Below are 17801 nucleotides of genomic sequence, written 5' to 3'. Positions count from 1 at the left end.
AAGAACAGAGGGTTTTTTTGGACATTTTGTCTTACCTTCAGATAAACAGAACAGATATTTAATGATCTAAAAAGAGGGGAAATAAAATAAATGAAATAATCATAAGGAGTCACGAAATCATCATCAGAACAGGAAGGCCTTGATTTACTCATTTTCTTACTGATTATTATTATTATTAGTAACTGAAAATGCAGTACCTTGTTATAAAACAGATAAGTTACTGGGAAGGGAAAAAAAGATCTGAAACAATTTTGTTGCTTCTTAATATATCGATAATACAAAAGTTGGTGAATGCAAAATTTTCTGTGTCTTCCAACTTGACCTTTTACAGTACAGCAAGATAGATTAGAAAGCTTTTGGTTCCGAGATGGTCTAGAAATAATACTTAAGGATTAATCAGTCCACAGCCCAGATGAAATGTCACATGTACCTAGAGTTTTAATATGAGCATGTGATAAACATTCACTGTAAACATATAGAACTATTTACTATACTAAAATGTTTTGCTAAATTTTAATGCCAGGCATCAAATCACAGTGCTAGGCAACAAACTAAGGAACTGAAGGTAACTCCCTTGTGGTTATAAACAACACAGTTGCTCAAATATGTAAATATAAAATCACACATTTTTAAATTAATGCTCAGTCTTCATAATACATAAAGTTTTAAATGTATAGATTTTATAAGTAAGGATACTGCATTTAAGTATCATTAAACATTATGGAAAGACTATTTCTTACCTGTATCAGAAGGTAAATAGTGATAAGGTGCTGGACAGAAAACCTGAGCAGCAAAGTCCTCAAAAGTTGTGGGTTCCAGATGGTGTTGAACAATTGTTTGCAGATATCGAGCTCTCTCCTCATAGCTTGTTTACCAAAGAGTTAAGGATCAATTTAAAGGTATATTACACAATTGCTAAACACTAATGCCTAGTGAACAGTAGTAATTGAACTATGTTATTCCCGTTAACATACCTATTAATGTATGTGATATTATACATTTCAGTGACCATTCATCATTTGTTAATACTGAAAGTATGGCATTTTTTGAATGAATTAAATTATTCTTAAATCTTTACACAATATTATTTTAGTTAGCCAATAAAACAATAGTTTAAGTGCGAGGCATATATTACAAACATTTTAATTAGAGATGGAGCTGAATCTAAATCTGGATCTTCACTCCCTCTGAAAATTGGGCTAGGTTATATTCGGATGTGATTCTCATTATTTCAGTTATAATACTGTTCAATAGCTGGATGCAGCTATAGCAAAATATCTTTGAATAAGGCTACATATTGCCTTCAGGTCAATCTTACTTTCTTTTCTTACACACCTCAAAAGTGTTTCAATCAGCCCAAGATTACAGATTATTTTCTAAAGCAGCAAACTGACTTGGTTACAATACTGTTTTAGATTAGGTTTTAAAAATTCTGTAATTATAATTTGTAGAGGTATATTGTGAAAAATAACTATCATTAACAAAACAGATTCTTCCCCTCAAAAAAGTCCAAATATTTCAATGAAAAATAACTGTTTCCATAATCCTTAAACAAATTCACGCAGTTAAAATAAATACATAGCTTAAAATGTGTATCAGAAATAAAAACTTCAATCAATTATACCATTAAAAAAGCGGACATATTTGCTAAGAAGCTGCAGGACACCTAAATACTGGCTAACAGAGTGTTGGAGGGCACTGACAGCAAAATACTGTACTTCCTTTTCACCACATTCTCCCTCTCTGATATTATTGACGGGAGACCAGTATCTTGAAGTGTTGTTGCTTTTGAAGAACCCTCTCCAGGCTTCTTGTTCCAGCAGGCCTGATTGTGCTGTTAGCACAGAGAGAGTGAGAAAAAGAGAGAATATTTCTGCTGTTCATGAAAGCAACTATGGAAATGGCTGTCAAAATGTAGAGCAGCAGGCAGCAACATACAATTATCAAGAAAAACTAGCATGCTGACTTTGTGTTGTATAGTTCCTGAACTGAGAAATCAGTTAACCTTTTCTTCCACAACTTTTAAAGTTGTCCAGCTGGACTCAGTGTATTGAGTTAGGCAGGCCATATTTTTCATAATCACAAAAGGAACAGAAAACACTCCAACAGTAGTATATTCTCCTCAACATACATGTTTTAATAAACAGTTTACACTTTGACAATACAGTATTAACATTTTTATTTTTAAAATATTTTTGTTTGCACAGAGGCAGCTCAGACTGGAAGAACAATCTAAGGGTGGGAAGTTTGGAAGTCCTTAATTCTAAGTCTGGTACTGATGGTTACTCACCATACAGTTTTAGGGCAGTTATTCCACTGTTTTCGTCTCAATTTCCTTTTCTGTAAAATGGGGATAATATCTACCTATGTTTTTATTGGTGTGTTGTAAGAAGCAGTCTGAAGATGTAAAGTGCTATGTATAAGCATTAAATACCATTAAACAGAAGGACCTCCCATTTTCAGTTATGATGAGCAATAAAATTTCAGACCTGAACTAGAACGGAAGGAATGGTCTAGATAATACTTAGTCCTGCCATGAGTGCAGGGGACTAGAGTAGATGACATCTCAAGGCCTTCCAATCCAATCCTATCTACTACTATTTGAGAGAGTTTATTTGTATTTTTTCCAAGAACTCTTCCTAAACTCATCAGAGCTATGATCACCAAATTTGGTATATAGCTTCTTCTTATCATAACTTAAAGGTAAGTGTATGGTTGTGACAGGAAAAAGCATGTGACCGGAATGAGACTGTCTTTGTCTCTTTTTCTGTTTGGCTTTATGACATGCAATCACCAAATCAAGTACAGTCCTCAAAATTGACATAAATGAGTGAATATAGAAAGACGCTCTCAGAGCAGGCAGGGGTTCAGGGCAGGTACACAGCGTGCCACCTCTGCACGCTGGCACCACCACAAAGCTGCTGCAACAACTCTGTTCTGGGCAGGTGGAGGGGCTGTGCCTCCCCCCAGCTGTGGCAGCTCTGTGGTCTGGCTGGGGGTGCCCTTCCCTCCATCCCCAGCTATGTCTGCTCCATGATGGGGCCAGAGGAGGGGGTGCCTCCCCCTCCACAAGCAGGACACCCAATCCAAAGCTGCCACAGAGCTGCCACTTCTGGGAGACAGGTGGTCTTTCCTTGACCCCCTCCTAGCCTAACCTGGAGCTGCCCCAGGTGGAGGACATGCACCTCCCCCCCCAGCTGTATCCACTGCATCTGCAGTGGTCATAGAGAGTTACTTCTCACCTGGCCTCACACTGTGGTGGTGAGAGGGGGTTAGGGTAGCCCCTTCTCCCTGGGGCAGCCTGAATACTAAACCCCTCATTACCAGCCCTATGCCAGAGCAATGACTTAAATGACGTATGTACATTTTCATTTGATTTTTCCAAAAACCAAAAATTAACTGAGTTTAGAACCCAAGCAATGGTGGGAAATTTTTTAGTAATTATATTAAACACATTTTAGGTAGTCTTCTTGTTTTCACAGATTATATTTCAGCAATTAAAAGGGATATGTAGTGATAATCCTTATGTACAAATATCACACAAGAAACAAACTACAATAAAATTTAAATATATTTCAGTAAATTACTCTAAGAAAAAATGTGGCGAAAAAATAAACACTATATATTTTGTCAAACAATTTTCCATCAAATCAAAGAATACTATTGAGCTTATTTTTTAAACCACAACTGACGTTCATAGAAATATTGAAATCTGCTGTCTCTCTGGAATTTTTGAAATTCTGATTACAGAGAGAGTTGACCCTTAAAGGAATTCTACTCCAAAAATACTATAATGGAAACACTAGGACAAGATTAAATAAAAAAACGCAACCCTCCACTATAAAGTTCTTAGGTTGAGAGACATACACAGTATTGAGCCTTAACAGGAGAGTAAGATAGCACAGTTTTAAAGAGGATATATATAAGTGGTAGAGGATGAAACTGATGGTTGAAGTCTAAATAATACTACATATCTCACAACTTGTTGAAAAGCACTTTTTTCATTGGGGGAGATTCACAGCTGCTGAATTTTCTGCAGTTAATAGAGTCCTTTGATTCACAGCAGTGCCCCTTGCACAAAAAATACTGGCCTTTGTGTATTACCAGAAGCTAATTTTCTATTTGGCTGAAAAGAGAAAAATGGGGTTATTGCCTCTCCCTCCTACAGAGCTTTTCATTATGCCTGATGCACTCAACTTCTAAGCTCTTCTGGAAAAAAAAAATAACTGAAGAGGCAAGAGGTAGAAAAATGAGCTTGTTAGCACATTAGAAGTGAAGTATCTTGGTGGGCCCTAGAAATTCCCAGTGGTGTGTTAACTTATCACTCTATGCATGCTGGCACTGATAGTCTCCCAATTGATCACTCTCTTTTCGCACCAAAGGTGCAGCCAGGAAGTAAAGGCTGAAGGCCCACAGGAGAACAGGCTGCTATCAAAACAAGCTGTTTTAAAAAGTCTGCTTGAATGGATAAAATGTTTCATGGAAAAGTAGGGTGGAGACACCTACCTGCTTTAAAAATGCTCTACTTTCAGAGGTCTCTAAATGAAACCTTTTAGTTTATCTTGTTACATCTGAAGCTTATACATAAATAAGGCAAAAATGAGGCAAAATTAATACTTTGAAAGTGACTAGGACATTCCCAATATGGATGCATCCTGGGCAGTCTAAATAAAACCCAGCCCTAGTACAGTTGCTGATTTAGTAGGACAATACTTTTTTCCATTATAAATACTAGCAGAAATACCCGGCATCGCTCAGGGAAAATATAGTAAAAGGTGTGATGAATGAACTACGTCAATTACATTAACATAGCATATTTTATTGGAAATACTTTTCTCTTATATATTACTTTAAGAAATTAACATAGCTAGTGCTGTGCTTACAAAACATATTCCCTAGTGGACAACAGATGAACTACTTAGTTCGTAGCCAGAGGGAAAGGATCTCGTAGTTGCAGTTTGTGACACTTAACAGAAGAGTCCAGCAAATGCCTATGATCAGGTGCTACTAAAAGCTAATTATCAGTGGGCCCAATTGTGGCTCTGGGGGAACCAATTTTGAGATATAACCAATCCAGTTATTTAAGTTAGGAAATCAGTAGTATCCATTCAAAATGTTGTGTTTCTAGCTCTTACTATTTTGGAGATCTTTCAGGACAGAAACAAACAAACTTTCAAAAAAATTTATACGATTTCAATGCTGCAAGATTAATACAAACGTTCACTTAGCACATCCAGCAAAAATCACCAGGTTACCAAAGTTTCCCATTTTATCAATATTTAATAGAAGTTCTAATAGCTAGATGAAAACAGCCAATTATTTCAAACTTTTTTTAAAACATGAAAACCAAGACCAGAATTATCAGTATTCCATATTGTATGGAGACAATACTCAAATCTTTAAAACAAACAGCTTTCATTTAAAGAACCAAGTAACTTTGCATGTTTGGATTCTATGTAGCCTAACATACTTGGCACAATTTTGAGATTTACTAATTCAGAATCAAAGAGTTATTTTGCTTTTTTAAACCTACAAACAGGTTGATTTTCATGGTTGAAATGATCTAATTATAAATTGTGTATGGATCTGAATATCTGCAGTATCAACTTTAAGATACATAAGTTAATTTTTACATCTCATAATAGGTTTGATATTTATCCTTAAAAAGGCTACTCTCTATGGAAGAGTTATTAGCACCTATAAACTGAGTTATCCATATAAACTCAATGGCTAGTAATAACCAGTCAACTCAATCTGTATTCTCACTGTGAATGGATGTTGTCACTAACATTAGCGATACAGATAAAATCGAAAGGATGCAAGAATGGACCAAAAGAGGAACAATCTGGGATAAGAAGTGTCTCCATACCAAAGCACACAAATTTAAATTTGGAACTACTGGTAACCAATTTTCATTAAGAGCAACATGCTAAATGCAGAAGAGAATGGGTTAAAAACTGTTACTTACCTTCTTGTAATTGTTGTTCTCCGACATGTGTTTGCTCACATCCATTCCAACATGTGCAGTGTGCATGTTCATCAGAAGAGTTTTCTGCTAGTAGATCAGCTGTGGAGCCCTGTGGAGTAGCGCCTTCATGGGTATGTGTCTGTTCAGTTCCTTCTTGCCAGAACACTCCAACAGAAGGGAGGCAGGTGGGATTTGGAATGGACATGAGCAACACATCTCAAAGAACAACAGTTATGAGAAGATAAGTAACAGTTTTTTTATTTCATGTGCATTCCAATAGGTGATTCCCAAGCAGTTTACTTAGCAGGTGGGGATCATAGCATCTACCACCAGAGTCCTGGGCTGGAGGGCAGGTAAACCCTTTCTGTACAACAAAATACCTGTGTGCCACTTCATTTGCTATTGGTGGTATAGCGGCCGGGGTTTGCCAGAGCTTCTTCTAAAAACTACTGTGAATACTCATAAGGGGCAAAGCTATCCTTGAGCGACCTTTGGGAGCTAGGACATCCACCATTGGATCCAAGTAATCTGTAATCTGCTCTACTGGCAAATTGAGGTTCTGGGCCTCCTGCTTTAGCAGATCCTGCTGGGCACTCATCTCCATGGCATAGACAGTTCTAGTAGGACCTATTACAGCTTCAGAGTGAGGATACTGCTGCTCAAGGTGAGACCAGGTCTTCCTGACCCTCTGGCTCTCTGGCAGCTGCCTGTGTAGATGCCATGTCCGGCCCAAAAGGAGGGTACTTCAACAGCCCATGTCTGATCTGGAAGACTTCTGATCTTTAACTCATGAGAGTACACCCTGTATTTCATGGGAGATTGAGATTGCTGAAGGGGGCCCGTGGGCCACTGAAGTGGCTCCTGAGCCCAGCCCTTGGGCCTAGTGATAGGCCCAGAGTATCCAGAAGGGCCAAAGGGGAGGCCACAAAACCAGTGGTACACCATATCCTGTGGGGATACTAGGATTAGGAATGATACCGGCTCTATCAGGACACATAGGACTCACCCTCTGATTGAGAGAAGTAGTCTGACTGACCAGGGTGAAGCAGATCCCAATGGGGCTGGAATGCAATGCCATGGCAATGGGCAATGACGTGCAATCATTGCTGGCTTGCCCATGTGTATGATCAGTGCCATTAGTGCCGGGCTTGTGTCTAAGCTGGAACTGGTGCTTGTATCTTTGGGGTCAGAGATCGTGCCATCATGGCAATCAAGTCCTGCACTGCCTCAAATGTGTCTGGCATGGAGGGGAAAGCGAGGTCTTCCCCCTAGTTCTCCTGTGCTGTGGATTCCACCAGAATCTGACTTAAATGTGCAGGTATTGGGCATAGGATGCACCCTGCAAGAAGTCTAGAAGGCTGGAGCTGGCCTTGTCAGCTGGGGATTGGCACTTGTGCTCTCTAGAACAGTCCTTCCTTAGTACTGAGATGTTCTACTTTCTTTGCCACTGGTGGCATAGAGGCAAGGGGTGCTGAGATGTCCTTAGCCGAGGCCCAGGCCGAGGCTGGTGCACTATGAGCCAAGGCTGCTGGTGCCACATCTGGCACTGGCTGATGGCAGATCATTAATTCCATAAAGAGTTTCCGGCAGAAGTCCTGCTCCTTCTTGGTCCTAGGCTTAAAGCCTCTTCAGATTTTTACCTGTCCACCTGATGACCCTTTTCCAAGGAACTTGAGGTAGGAATCAGGTGGATCACCTCTGGGCATAGGCTTGGAGCAATTGCTGCTCAACTTAAAGCCCTGAAACCAAGGCATGCCCCAGTCCTGTGAAAACATTTCTGGAGGGGATTACGAGGGGGAGGGATACCCCACAAAGTAAATTTACTGACATTAGCTCTAACTACACTACTATATACTTACTACTATTTATACAAAGGAGTATACAAAGGGGCACTTGCAAATTAAAGACACTGAACTGCTTCAAAGACCATCACTGGTGGTATGAAGGAATTGAGCAGATGGTGGGTCAACAGGGTCTGAGATATATCACCATGAAGGTGCCACCACCAGGGATCTCCACAGCAGACCCAATGGATACCGATAGGGGAAAAACTTTCTTACAATTGTGCATGTGGCAAGCACATACCTGTGGGAATGCACATGAGCATGCACACAAAGGAAGAATGATTACTTATCAGACAGGCACTCTTTCAAGCGAAGCAATGGAAGATTGGCAGGTCTAAAGCATAATTTAAGGATTTTGCAGAAGCTACCAAACTGTATTTATTTCAGGATATGTTATTTAAAATAAATAAATAAATAAATAAATAAATCAATAGAAAGTAGAAAACAGTACCAGGAGGCTTGCACATTTTAAATGCCACTCACACTTCAATCTTTGTAACTATTAACACTGGTATTCATTAGCTAAATCATTTTATATATGTATTCTTTATCTTTCAATCACACCTATTAATACTGTAAATAGCATTATTAGAACTACTGATTTACACAGGGGGCACTACTACTGAAGTCTTGGCTGTCACATTAAGTATGAGTAGGCGATCTGTCAGAAAAGCAACTTCTCATGTTTCCTCCTCCTAATCACTTTCCATCTTCTCATTTCTCTACCCCTGCTGACAATGTTAGTTTCTCTATCTTCAACTTGGACTACTCATTAGGTCCTCACATTCAGGCTTCATCTAAATCTTGCATATTCTTTCTGCAACACATATCTAAAAGTACATCTCTAAGGGTATGTCAGAAGTTTCCCGAAATAGCTATTCTGCATCTATTTTTGTATGGCACCTAGCACAATGATGTCCTGGTCCATGGGCTGGTATCCTAAGTGCTACCATAATACAAATAAGTTGCATCCGTGATGTTTTGCAAATTGTTTTCTTTGCACTGTAACAACTTCCTCTACATCTTCACTACAATTCATCTTTTCTACCCTCTCTTTACATAAACTTCTAACCATAGTGTTATGTTTCAACTTTATTGGTACAACCTATCTTCTCTGGCCTTCCCGCTTCTCACCTCTGTCTTTCACTCTTAAAATGTTGCTGTTAAAACATCTTTATGTCCTGCAGTTCTGATCACTAACACTTACATCACGAACAACCGCTTCATCTGTAAGGGCAGATGACTGGACTTGATGATCTCTCAAGGTCCCTTCAGTTTTAGTATTCTATGATCTGATGAAGGGGGTTTTGCCCACAAAAGCTTGTGATACTATATATTTTTGTTGGTTTCTAAGGTGTCACAGGAGTACTTGTTGTTCACAAACTACTTCACTGACTTCCTCCCTCTTCCACCCTAAATTCATCTCCCCAAATTCATGAGCTCAGCTATGCATTTTCTCTTCAGTCACAGCTTGACAAACGTCCATAAACAGTCCAGACTGCATGGCTGAAGCATATGAATACAATTTACTATTTAACCACATAACCTTATTTTACAAATAAGGGAGAACTTGGATTTCATATACTTGCAATAAGCTGGGAAGACCTATGGTAAATACTAGTTTCACTGAGGTAATAACATGCATTTTTTTTAACCGGTCAAATAGCATTAATTTCAAATGAGAAAAAAGAAAAAAAAACACAATGTCAACATCTAGATACAAATATCAAGATTAAATCTAACTATCTTGTTTGATAGCTTTATAATCTATACACCATTGCCATAGTCTCTAAATAGTTGCAAGATGCTGGAAGAAACAAAGAAATAGTTTGGTTGAGATGAAATTCCTTAACAAGCTATCCGGTAGAAAGTTCATACTGAAGGAGTCATCTGAGACACATGGTTCACTAACTGAAACTGAAATGCTAGCTCAAATTGAGAATGTATGAAGAAACAGCTCCTTAAAGAGAGCACATGAAACTACATTATTATATGGATTCAAAAGAACTTAAGAGTGAACAAATGTAAGTAGTCCACTTGAATCACAAATGATAGATCTATTGTATTTTCTAAGGGATAGAAAGAGTGACATTTCACAGACTTGACAAATAAGATGTTTATGTTTAAACCTATGCATTATCTGATGATTTGCTAGTCTTTGAGAACATTTGCAAATATGAGTAGTCCTAACCAGTGTTCCCTCTAAGCTGCTGGCAGCACAGCTTCACAGGTGATTAATCAGCCGCACCCAGTCAGAGGCTCAGGGCTCCCTGCAGGGAACTGATTGACTGCAGGGGGTTGATTGCAACTTATAGGGAACACTGGTCCTGTGGCACCTTAGAGATAAACAAAAAATATATATATCATTATGAGCTTTCATGAGCAAAAGACACAGTATCACATATTAATTTATATTTAAATATGCTATATAAATGATACTATATATTTTTGTTTGTCTCTAAGGTGCAACAGGACTATTCATTTTTAAAGTTAGACTAACACAGTTACCCCTCTAAAACAATTTGCAAATGTGTCCAAGATCAATCTGAACTATTGAAATATCCTAGCCCTATGAAAAGGCTGGCTTAGCAGTGTTGTAAATATTGGAGGAGCAAAATTTGCCTACAAGTGAGGAGATCTGTGCTAACAGAAAGGTATTACTGAGATGACACTGACAACCTGATCAGAAATTGGCAGCAGAACTGTTTACATACCTTTCATAACACTTGCAACAATTTGGGATAGCTCAGTGGTTTGAGCATTGGCCTCTTAAACCCAGGATTGAGAGCTCAATCCTTGAGGGGGGCCACTTGGGGATCTGGGGCAAAATCTGTCAGGGATGGTACTTGGTTCTGCTGTAAGGGCAGGGACTGGACTCAATGACCTCTTAAGGTCCCTTCCAGCTCTATGAGATAGGTATATCTCCATTTATTATTATATTATAATAGTATGAGGAAGGAGGGGTGGCATCCTCTGAAGAGTACCAAATGGAGAAAGAGAGATAATGGTTTCGCCACTCTCGGTTCTTCCATCACTGAGATGATCTCCAGTTAAAAGGAAAAGCTCTTGCAATACAATATTACTTTCTACAGCTCTTTATACAACAAAAAGATTTGGTGAATCAACTCAGAGGAGGAGCTCCAATCTGCACTGATTTCTAAATCATATTAATGGTTTAAACCAGGGTTTCTCAACCCATGCTTGGGGACAGAAAACGAGGTCACCAGAATATTTCAAACTTTAGACGGCAGCTCCTGTCCCATGGAATTGTCTGGGCATGCTGCCCTGCTGCAAGCATGACAACCTCTGGAGTTCCCAGCAACACTCTGGGTTAGCTCAGCTGTTATGACAATGAGAGTCCAGATGGGCCAAATTTGACTGTCACTTCAACCCTCAATGTACCAGGTCACAACTCCACTCACGCACATTTGAGTCAGAGGAACAGGACCAAACCCGAGCAGCCCTGCAATCCCAAAGGTTGCAACATCTGTAGCAGAGAGCGAAGCCCAGCCAGCCCCATAGCAAAGAAGATTCCACTGTGGGGCCAATGCTGAGCAGGACCCAACTCCCTTGGAGAGCAGGATCTGACAAATTCCACCAACTATTTACCGGGCCATGATAGGCCATAAATATTTATAAATGGGTCTTGAGCTGAAAAAGGTTGAGAACCTCTGGTTTAAACCAGGTATATACACAAATCCATGAGCATAACAAAGACAAAAGAAAAGTTTTACTGGACTGGCAGATGAGTTGCTAAATGGAAACATCTTGGTAAAACTATCTATCTAGACAGTCCTAGTGCATCTTCACCATATTGCACCACAGTAGTATCTTTGAGCATCTGTGAGCGCACTGCTTCAATACAAGAGGCTAATTTGAGAGTAGCCTAAAATTACTCTCTCTGACCAAAACCTAGCTAAAAGGACATTTTTAAGTAGCACAAGAAACTGAAAATGTGGATGTTATGAATGATTATTCGACATACAGGTACAGCTGCCTCCCTGGATGCAGTGATTTGCTTGTAGATGGCATGGCTATGACTGAGACACATTATTTGTAGGATGAATGAGCTATGATACAGGCAGGCCAGATATCAGCTCTTGCCTAGGTTGCAGGCATTAGCTAAAAAAATGACAACCTCACAGCTGGAGACCAGACAAGGTCACCTGTATGTCGGTTTTACTCAAAATCAATATTCTTTTTAAAATGTATTTAGTGTTTAGAGCCCATGAAATGCTTGTATGCTGCTGCATGTGGTGATTTAATTTATATCTATAGCCCAGGTTATAAAGTAATATTTGTTTGCTCTTTAACTGTAAAAGTATTTGCTCAAATGATAAACCCCTATGGGCTCTTGATACTGGAAGCAATTTGAATGTGGTATGATCTTTGGTGTGACTGACCATTTTCACTCAAGTCTCAGAGGGATAGTTGGGTTAATCTGCATCTGCACATGAAGGGGGTTTTACCCACGAAAGCCTGAGCCATAATAAATCTGTTAGTGCCACAACACTCCTAGTCACTTATCACTAAGTCCAGTTTGTCTGGGTGGCAAGACAGACTTGATGTCTAAGGGAACAGTCTGTGACTCCGTGGTAAGACTGTTAAAAGTAACCTAGGAATTTACATTTGTTACTGGCATGGCAAAATTTAACTGCAGAACCTACCACTAGTTTGGAGAGTCTGCCCTGTTTTTGAGCTTGCCCTGAAGTTAACCTTCCAGACAGTGTGACAAACATTTAGAGAGTTTTTTAACTGCATGAGGTCACACTCTATAAAACCTGATTATAATTAGAAGCTCAAATATGCAAAATGGAACCTTGGTGATCAATATATTTGCTTCTCATGAGTCTTGAGAGTCATATTTGTCTTCTTTACTGCTAGAAGTGAGTTTAGAGTATTGACAATGTACAATGACTAATGAAACAATTTGCTAAACCTGTTATTTGACATAAGAGATCAAAGAAAAAAGATCACCCTGTTGGTCTATTGGCAGCATAAGTTGGGGATCAGAATTTTGTCATTTTGCTTCCTGATCTGGCAGAGCTGCAAAAAGCACAAAGACAGTTATTCAACAGACAATATGCTACAGTTTGGAGCCCGGTGACTGACATTTCTGGAGAGATTCTTCCAAGTAAGTTGTGATTTTAAGGTCAAAGGGATTGAGGATGAATCCCTATAGAAACAGGACAAGAAGGGTTTTGTAGTGGGTACAGAAGATGGCAGAAAAACAGTATCATAACAGAATTTGGTTCCTGAAGGAAACCAAGACAACAATCTTATTTAATCAGAGGAGTTTTTCTTGAAGTGAAAAATCTGAGAAAGAGATGATTGGCCAGAGATTGTCAAAAGAGCTGAAGTCTCATCGAATCATAGGAATTTGTACTCTTTACTGGCTCTGAGAATTAAAGATGTAGGATGGACAGCTAGTGATCCAGTGTTGGAAGCTCTACAACTAACACCATTTCATTTGTGAGTGGATGAACAGTAGCAACCAAACACACTGAGATGCATAAGAAAAGGCCTTCTCTATTCCAAGAAGTGATTCTGTTGAAGATGCATCAAGTTGTTTCTAAGGATTTCCAGATCTAATTGAACAATTTGCAAATAAAGAAGTATTTTTCCCTAAAAGCTGCTCCTGCTAAGTCTGGCATCTGAAAGTCAAGTGGGGTTCTTTTCTGCTTACCTTTACCAGTAATGAAAATGTGTATGACAAATTCTGCACTGTGCACCTGTGTTTTCTGTGGGACTGCACAGATGTACTGTAACTGAGTGCAGAATCTGTATCTGCAAGTGGAACTTATTAACAAGTCTGCTGATACATAAAATAGAATCCAATTCATTCTCCCATTGCTGTGTGCCAGCTCTGCAGTGCTAACAATTAAAAAAATAGTAAAAAGATAATTTTGTCACTAAAGCAAGCAGATACAGTATCTTGGATGCACATAAGGAGCCAAACTATGGGGTAAGACTACTCTACTTTCAATTTTCAGAGTCGAAGCTCATTTTCAAACAAAAAAAAATGTTATTTGTCTTGACCATACTGGACAGTGATGATTAAAGGCTTAATAATTTAATAACTTTCTAATGCTATAGTTCTCTCCCCATGAACCAAGCTTTCAAAATTAGGGATAAGAGTTTTGCCATAAAATGCATTAATTTCTTTCCTCGTGTCATGTAACTCGGCTGGATGTGCAGGCTGCTCCAGGACTTCAGTGGGGAGAGAAGATTCCCTTCAGCTCTCTCCCCACTGTGACGGTTCTGGGACTGGGTATGTGGGATAGGCACCCCTCCTCCATCTGTGGCTGGTCTGGGTTAAGGCTGGATTAAGGCCCAGAGAGGAGAGCCCATTTCCCAGCTGTGGCTAGTTCATCTGGGCAGCTTCCCTGAGCACCTGCACAGTGATGATTAGTCAGCTGCATGGCTGCACAGTTCACAGGCACTTAGTTGGTAGAAAGCTTCTAATAATAAAAGAAGACCATCTAAGTTAGGAGATGCTCTCTGATGTAACTTCCAGGAAAATGGAAGTATGAATCCCTGAGGATAATAAACTGTGTGTGTATATTATATAATAGCTGCTCATATATGTGTATATAAAATAGCTCTAAATATTATTTCCAACATTACTGGTTTTTATGTTGGCTCACTTATTTGTTAACATTTATGTTAATTATACCTTAGGGAAGTGAAAAAGGAGAAAGCATCTGGGCCTGATGAAGTAACAATGGATGTATTAAAGTCAGTAAGAAGGCATCAAGTGTTTTACAAATCTGTTCAGTGAAAAAGGAAAAAGGCAATGTTGGATGAATGGCATAAAAGTTTGAGTGGCTATTTCTTAACAAAGGAAATATTATTAATGTCATATACTATGAAAACAAGCAAGATTAATATTGAAAAGTGTCTGTGTGATAAAATATATAAAGGGAGCCACCTACGAACATTGCTATTTGCTGATGGTTTACTGACAGGTGCAGACGATTGAGACACTGCATGCATGTCAAGTCTGTCACCATTATTCATATTTTGAGTAGACTGGACAGAGTAAAGACCAAGGCTATCATAACAGAGAGGACTCCCCATTATAAGGGATCTTGCAAGTGGAGATAGCTTAGAAGTAGAGATTTACAGGAGGCCCCCGACTTGCAACACGATTGGTTCTGGAGGAAGCATCACAAGTTGGGGGCACTGTAACTTGAACCTGCATTTATGGTAGGCACTGTGCACCATCGTAAATGCGGGCCGAGGACGTAAGTCAGGGTTTCTGGCCCCTTCCGCACTTACAAAATTGTTGTGAGTGCGGGGGGGTTGGAATTTGGGTGGTCGCATGTTGGGGGCCTGCTGTAATGTGTAGTCAACTATATGATTAACTGATAAGCCTAGATTTATTGGTCAATCTTATCGACTACACACATTCTCCTCCCCTTGCTGCCTCTATCAGGAAGCAGGAGCTGGTGCTGGGGGGAACTGGCTTAAAAGCTACAGCAGTGGGGGAAGGAGGGAGAGCAGGGGAGGCTGCCACAAAGCAGCCTCTGTCTGTGGCAGGCCAGAGCTCCCCATGCGCAGAGGCTGCTCCACCTTGAGCTGGACACCCCGCAGACAGGGTCTGCTGCCAAAACAGCCTGGCTACGTCTACACTGGCCCCTTTTCCGGAAGGGGCATGTTAATTTCAGCTATCGTAGTAGGGAAATCCGCGGGGGATTTAAATATCCCCCGCGGCATTTAAATAAAAATGTCCGCTGCTTTTTTCCGGCTTTTAGAAAGGCTTTGAAGTAGGAATAAGAGCCTCCGGAAAAGGGCGCTTTTTCCGGAGGATCGGGGCCAGTGTAGACGCTCTTTTCCGGCTTTTCTAAAAGCCGGAAAAAAGCGGCGGACATTTTTATTTAAATGCCGCGGGGGATATTTAAATCCCCCGCGGATTTCCCTACTACGATAGCTGAAATGAACATGCCCCTTCCGGAAAAGGGGCCAGTGTAGACGAGCCCCCTCTGTCTGCAGCAGGCCCAGGCTCACTGTGGACAGAGGCTGCTCCATGTGCCTCAGACCGCCTGCAGACAGGGCCAACAGTGTGGGGCAGCAGGCAGCCATCTGCGCAAGGAACTGGTTTTTAAACTGGCTCCCCTCATGGACTTGCTCCCACCTGGCATCCCAGCTGGGAGTGGGGCTGGAGCGCAGTGGCTGCTGGTCCTGCCTCCGAGGACTATAGAACAGTAAGGTAACTGATAAGAATTCATGCAGTTACTCAGTTATTCAATTACCAGATATCTAACATCCCTACTTAGAAAAATAAAAAAGCTTAAATATCTAGGATCAATGGTGCCTTCTTGAATGCCGCCTGAAATATTAAAGCTGCTTGGTAGATACAGCAGGAACTGACCCCAGTTTGTGGTGACAAAAAGATGTCAAACTTAAAAGACAGTGTGTTTAAACTATCCTAATGTATGAAACAAAAACTTGCCCAGTAACCAGAAAGGAAAAGAAATCAGCACATGCTCTGTTACAGAAATGAAGATACTGAGATGGTCAAAGGGTTGTACGCTATGTCAGAGGAAATAAAATGTGTCGGGTAAGGGGTTTAGTTGAAGAGAAGTTGAGGAAGGTTAGACTAAGTTGGTAAGGGCATATCTAGTGAAAATGCAAGGGCTATATTGATAGGATGGCTCTTCCAATGATAATGGATGGAAGATGATTAAGGGGAAGATCAAAGACTCTATACATGGACAGAACATCACCAAACTTCAGAGAGATCAATCTGCATGAAAGCCTGGCATACAGTCATGAGTTTTGGAAGAAGGCTATGAAACAATCACTTTAAATAAGGAATTGTCAACAAAGAAGAGGACACCTAGTTATTTTTTATTTATTTGTAGAAGGCCATGAGGTCACAAGGATAAAGATGTGAAGCTTAAAATACTACAGAACAAGCACAGTGTAAATAAAGTTATATCCATTGGGCTTTTCCAAGGAAATTATATTACAACTTATCTTATTGACAAATGATATAGTGATAGACATTTCTTTAGCATATACTTTCATGTTAGATGAACTTAGGCTTACTGGGGGAATGTGCACTTATACAAAGTAAGTACTTGCCACAAAGTGCTATATTATTGTCAGAAACTGCAAATGGAGCACTCTCATCAGCAGCACAGTATATTTAACATACTATGGTACAATCCTTCTAGAAATATTCTACACATTACAGCTTGGTGCACTGTGTTTATTTTTTGTTGCTCCATCAGGTCTTATCAATCAATTCTTCAATGGTTTATAATATCTCCCATTTAGGAAAAGCAATGATTTGTCAGAGCAGACAAAGCTGAGATTTAATCCATTCCTATAACCATATTGCCAAGTCTATATTGTTTACATTGCATCTCAATTAAGAGACAGGCAGGACACCTGGTACTTCTTTATCTAAGTCTCACGGGCTGCCAGATGACTCGAAATCCATAACAGGTGCTAAGGCAGTGTGAGCGCAGGCACATTAATACAAGATAGGTCGGATAAAATTTAGACCATACTTAACCACTTACACCACTCAATTACAAAACAGAAAATCTCAGAAAACTGCAACACACTACAACTCCTTCTCTTCTAAAGTTAAGATAAAAACATTTTAACATATTAATTATATTTGTAGAAAATTACAAGTATAAGTCTACAGGACTGACTCAAAGTCATCAATTTATAATTAATATTTCAGAGGTAATTAAAGTATTACATAATAAAACACCAAAGTTTTATTCTTATTTTAATATTTGTATACAATTTTATATATTCAATATACTGAACTGTACATCTGATCAGTTCCTTAACTAAAATGCAACTATTTTAAGTATCAGTTATGACAATTTCAAAGTAAAAAAATATAGCCATTGAATCAGCAACAATGTAAAACAATACTTCTACTCTCTAGAAATCTGAAGTAATTTTATTAAGCTCACATAAAAAATGCTAACATCAATCAATTCTGTTTTAAGGATATTTAA

The 17801-nt window shown here is 39.4% G+C and overlaps 1 protein-coding gene across 6 annotated transcripts in view; it reads right to left on the bottom strand.

Annotated features, from left to right (window-relative positions):
- The window catches only part of RALGAPA1 (Ral GTPase activating protein catalytic subunit alpha 1), a 230850-nt gene that overhangs the window by 9951 nt on the left and 203098 nt on the right, over positions 1-17801 (bottom strand). For 5 of the 6 annotated variants that reach the window (XM_014570781.3, XM_014570782.3, XM_006117691.3 and 2 more), the window contains one exon: positions 741-865. In XM_014570781.3, the coding sequence (XP_014426267.2) occupies positions 741-865 (125 nt within the window). Of the gene's footprint in view, positions 1-35; positions 67-740; positions 866-17801 lie in introns of all 6 variants that reach the window. The other variant, XM_014570783.3, reaches the window with a different exon arrangement.

The sequence above is a fragment of the Pelodiscus sinensis genome, chromosome 4, assembly GCF_049634645.1.
Source record: "Pelodiscus sinensis isolate JC-2024 chromosome 4, ASM4963464v1, whole genome shotgun sequence".
Taxonomy (NCBI): Eukaryota; Metazoa; Chordata; order Testudines; family Trionychidae; genus Pelodiscus; species Pelodiscus sinensis.
Note: the sequence above shows the minus strand (reverse complement) of the source record. Positions and strands in the feature narration are given on the sequence as shown.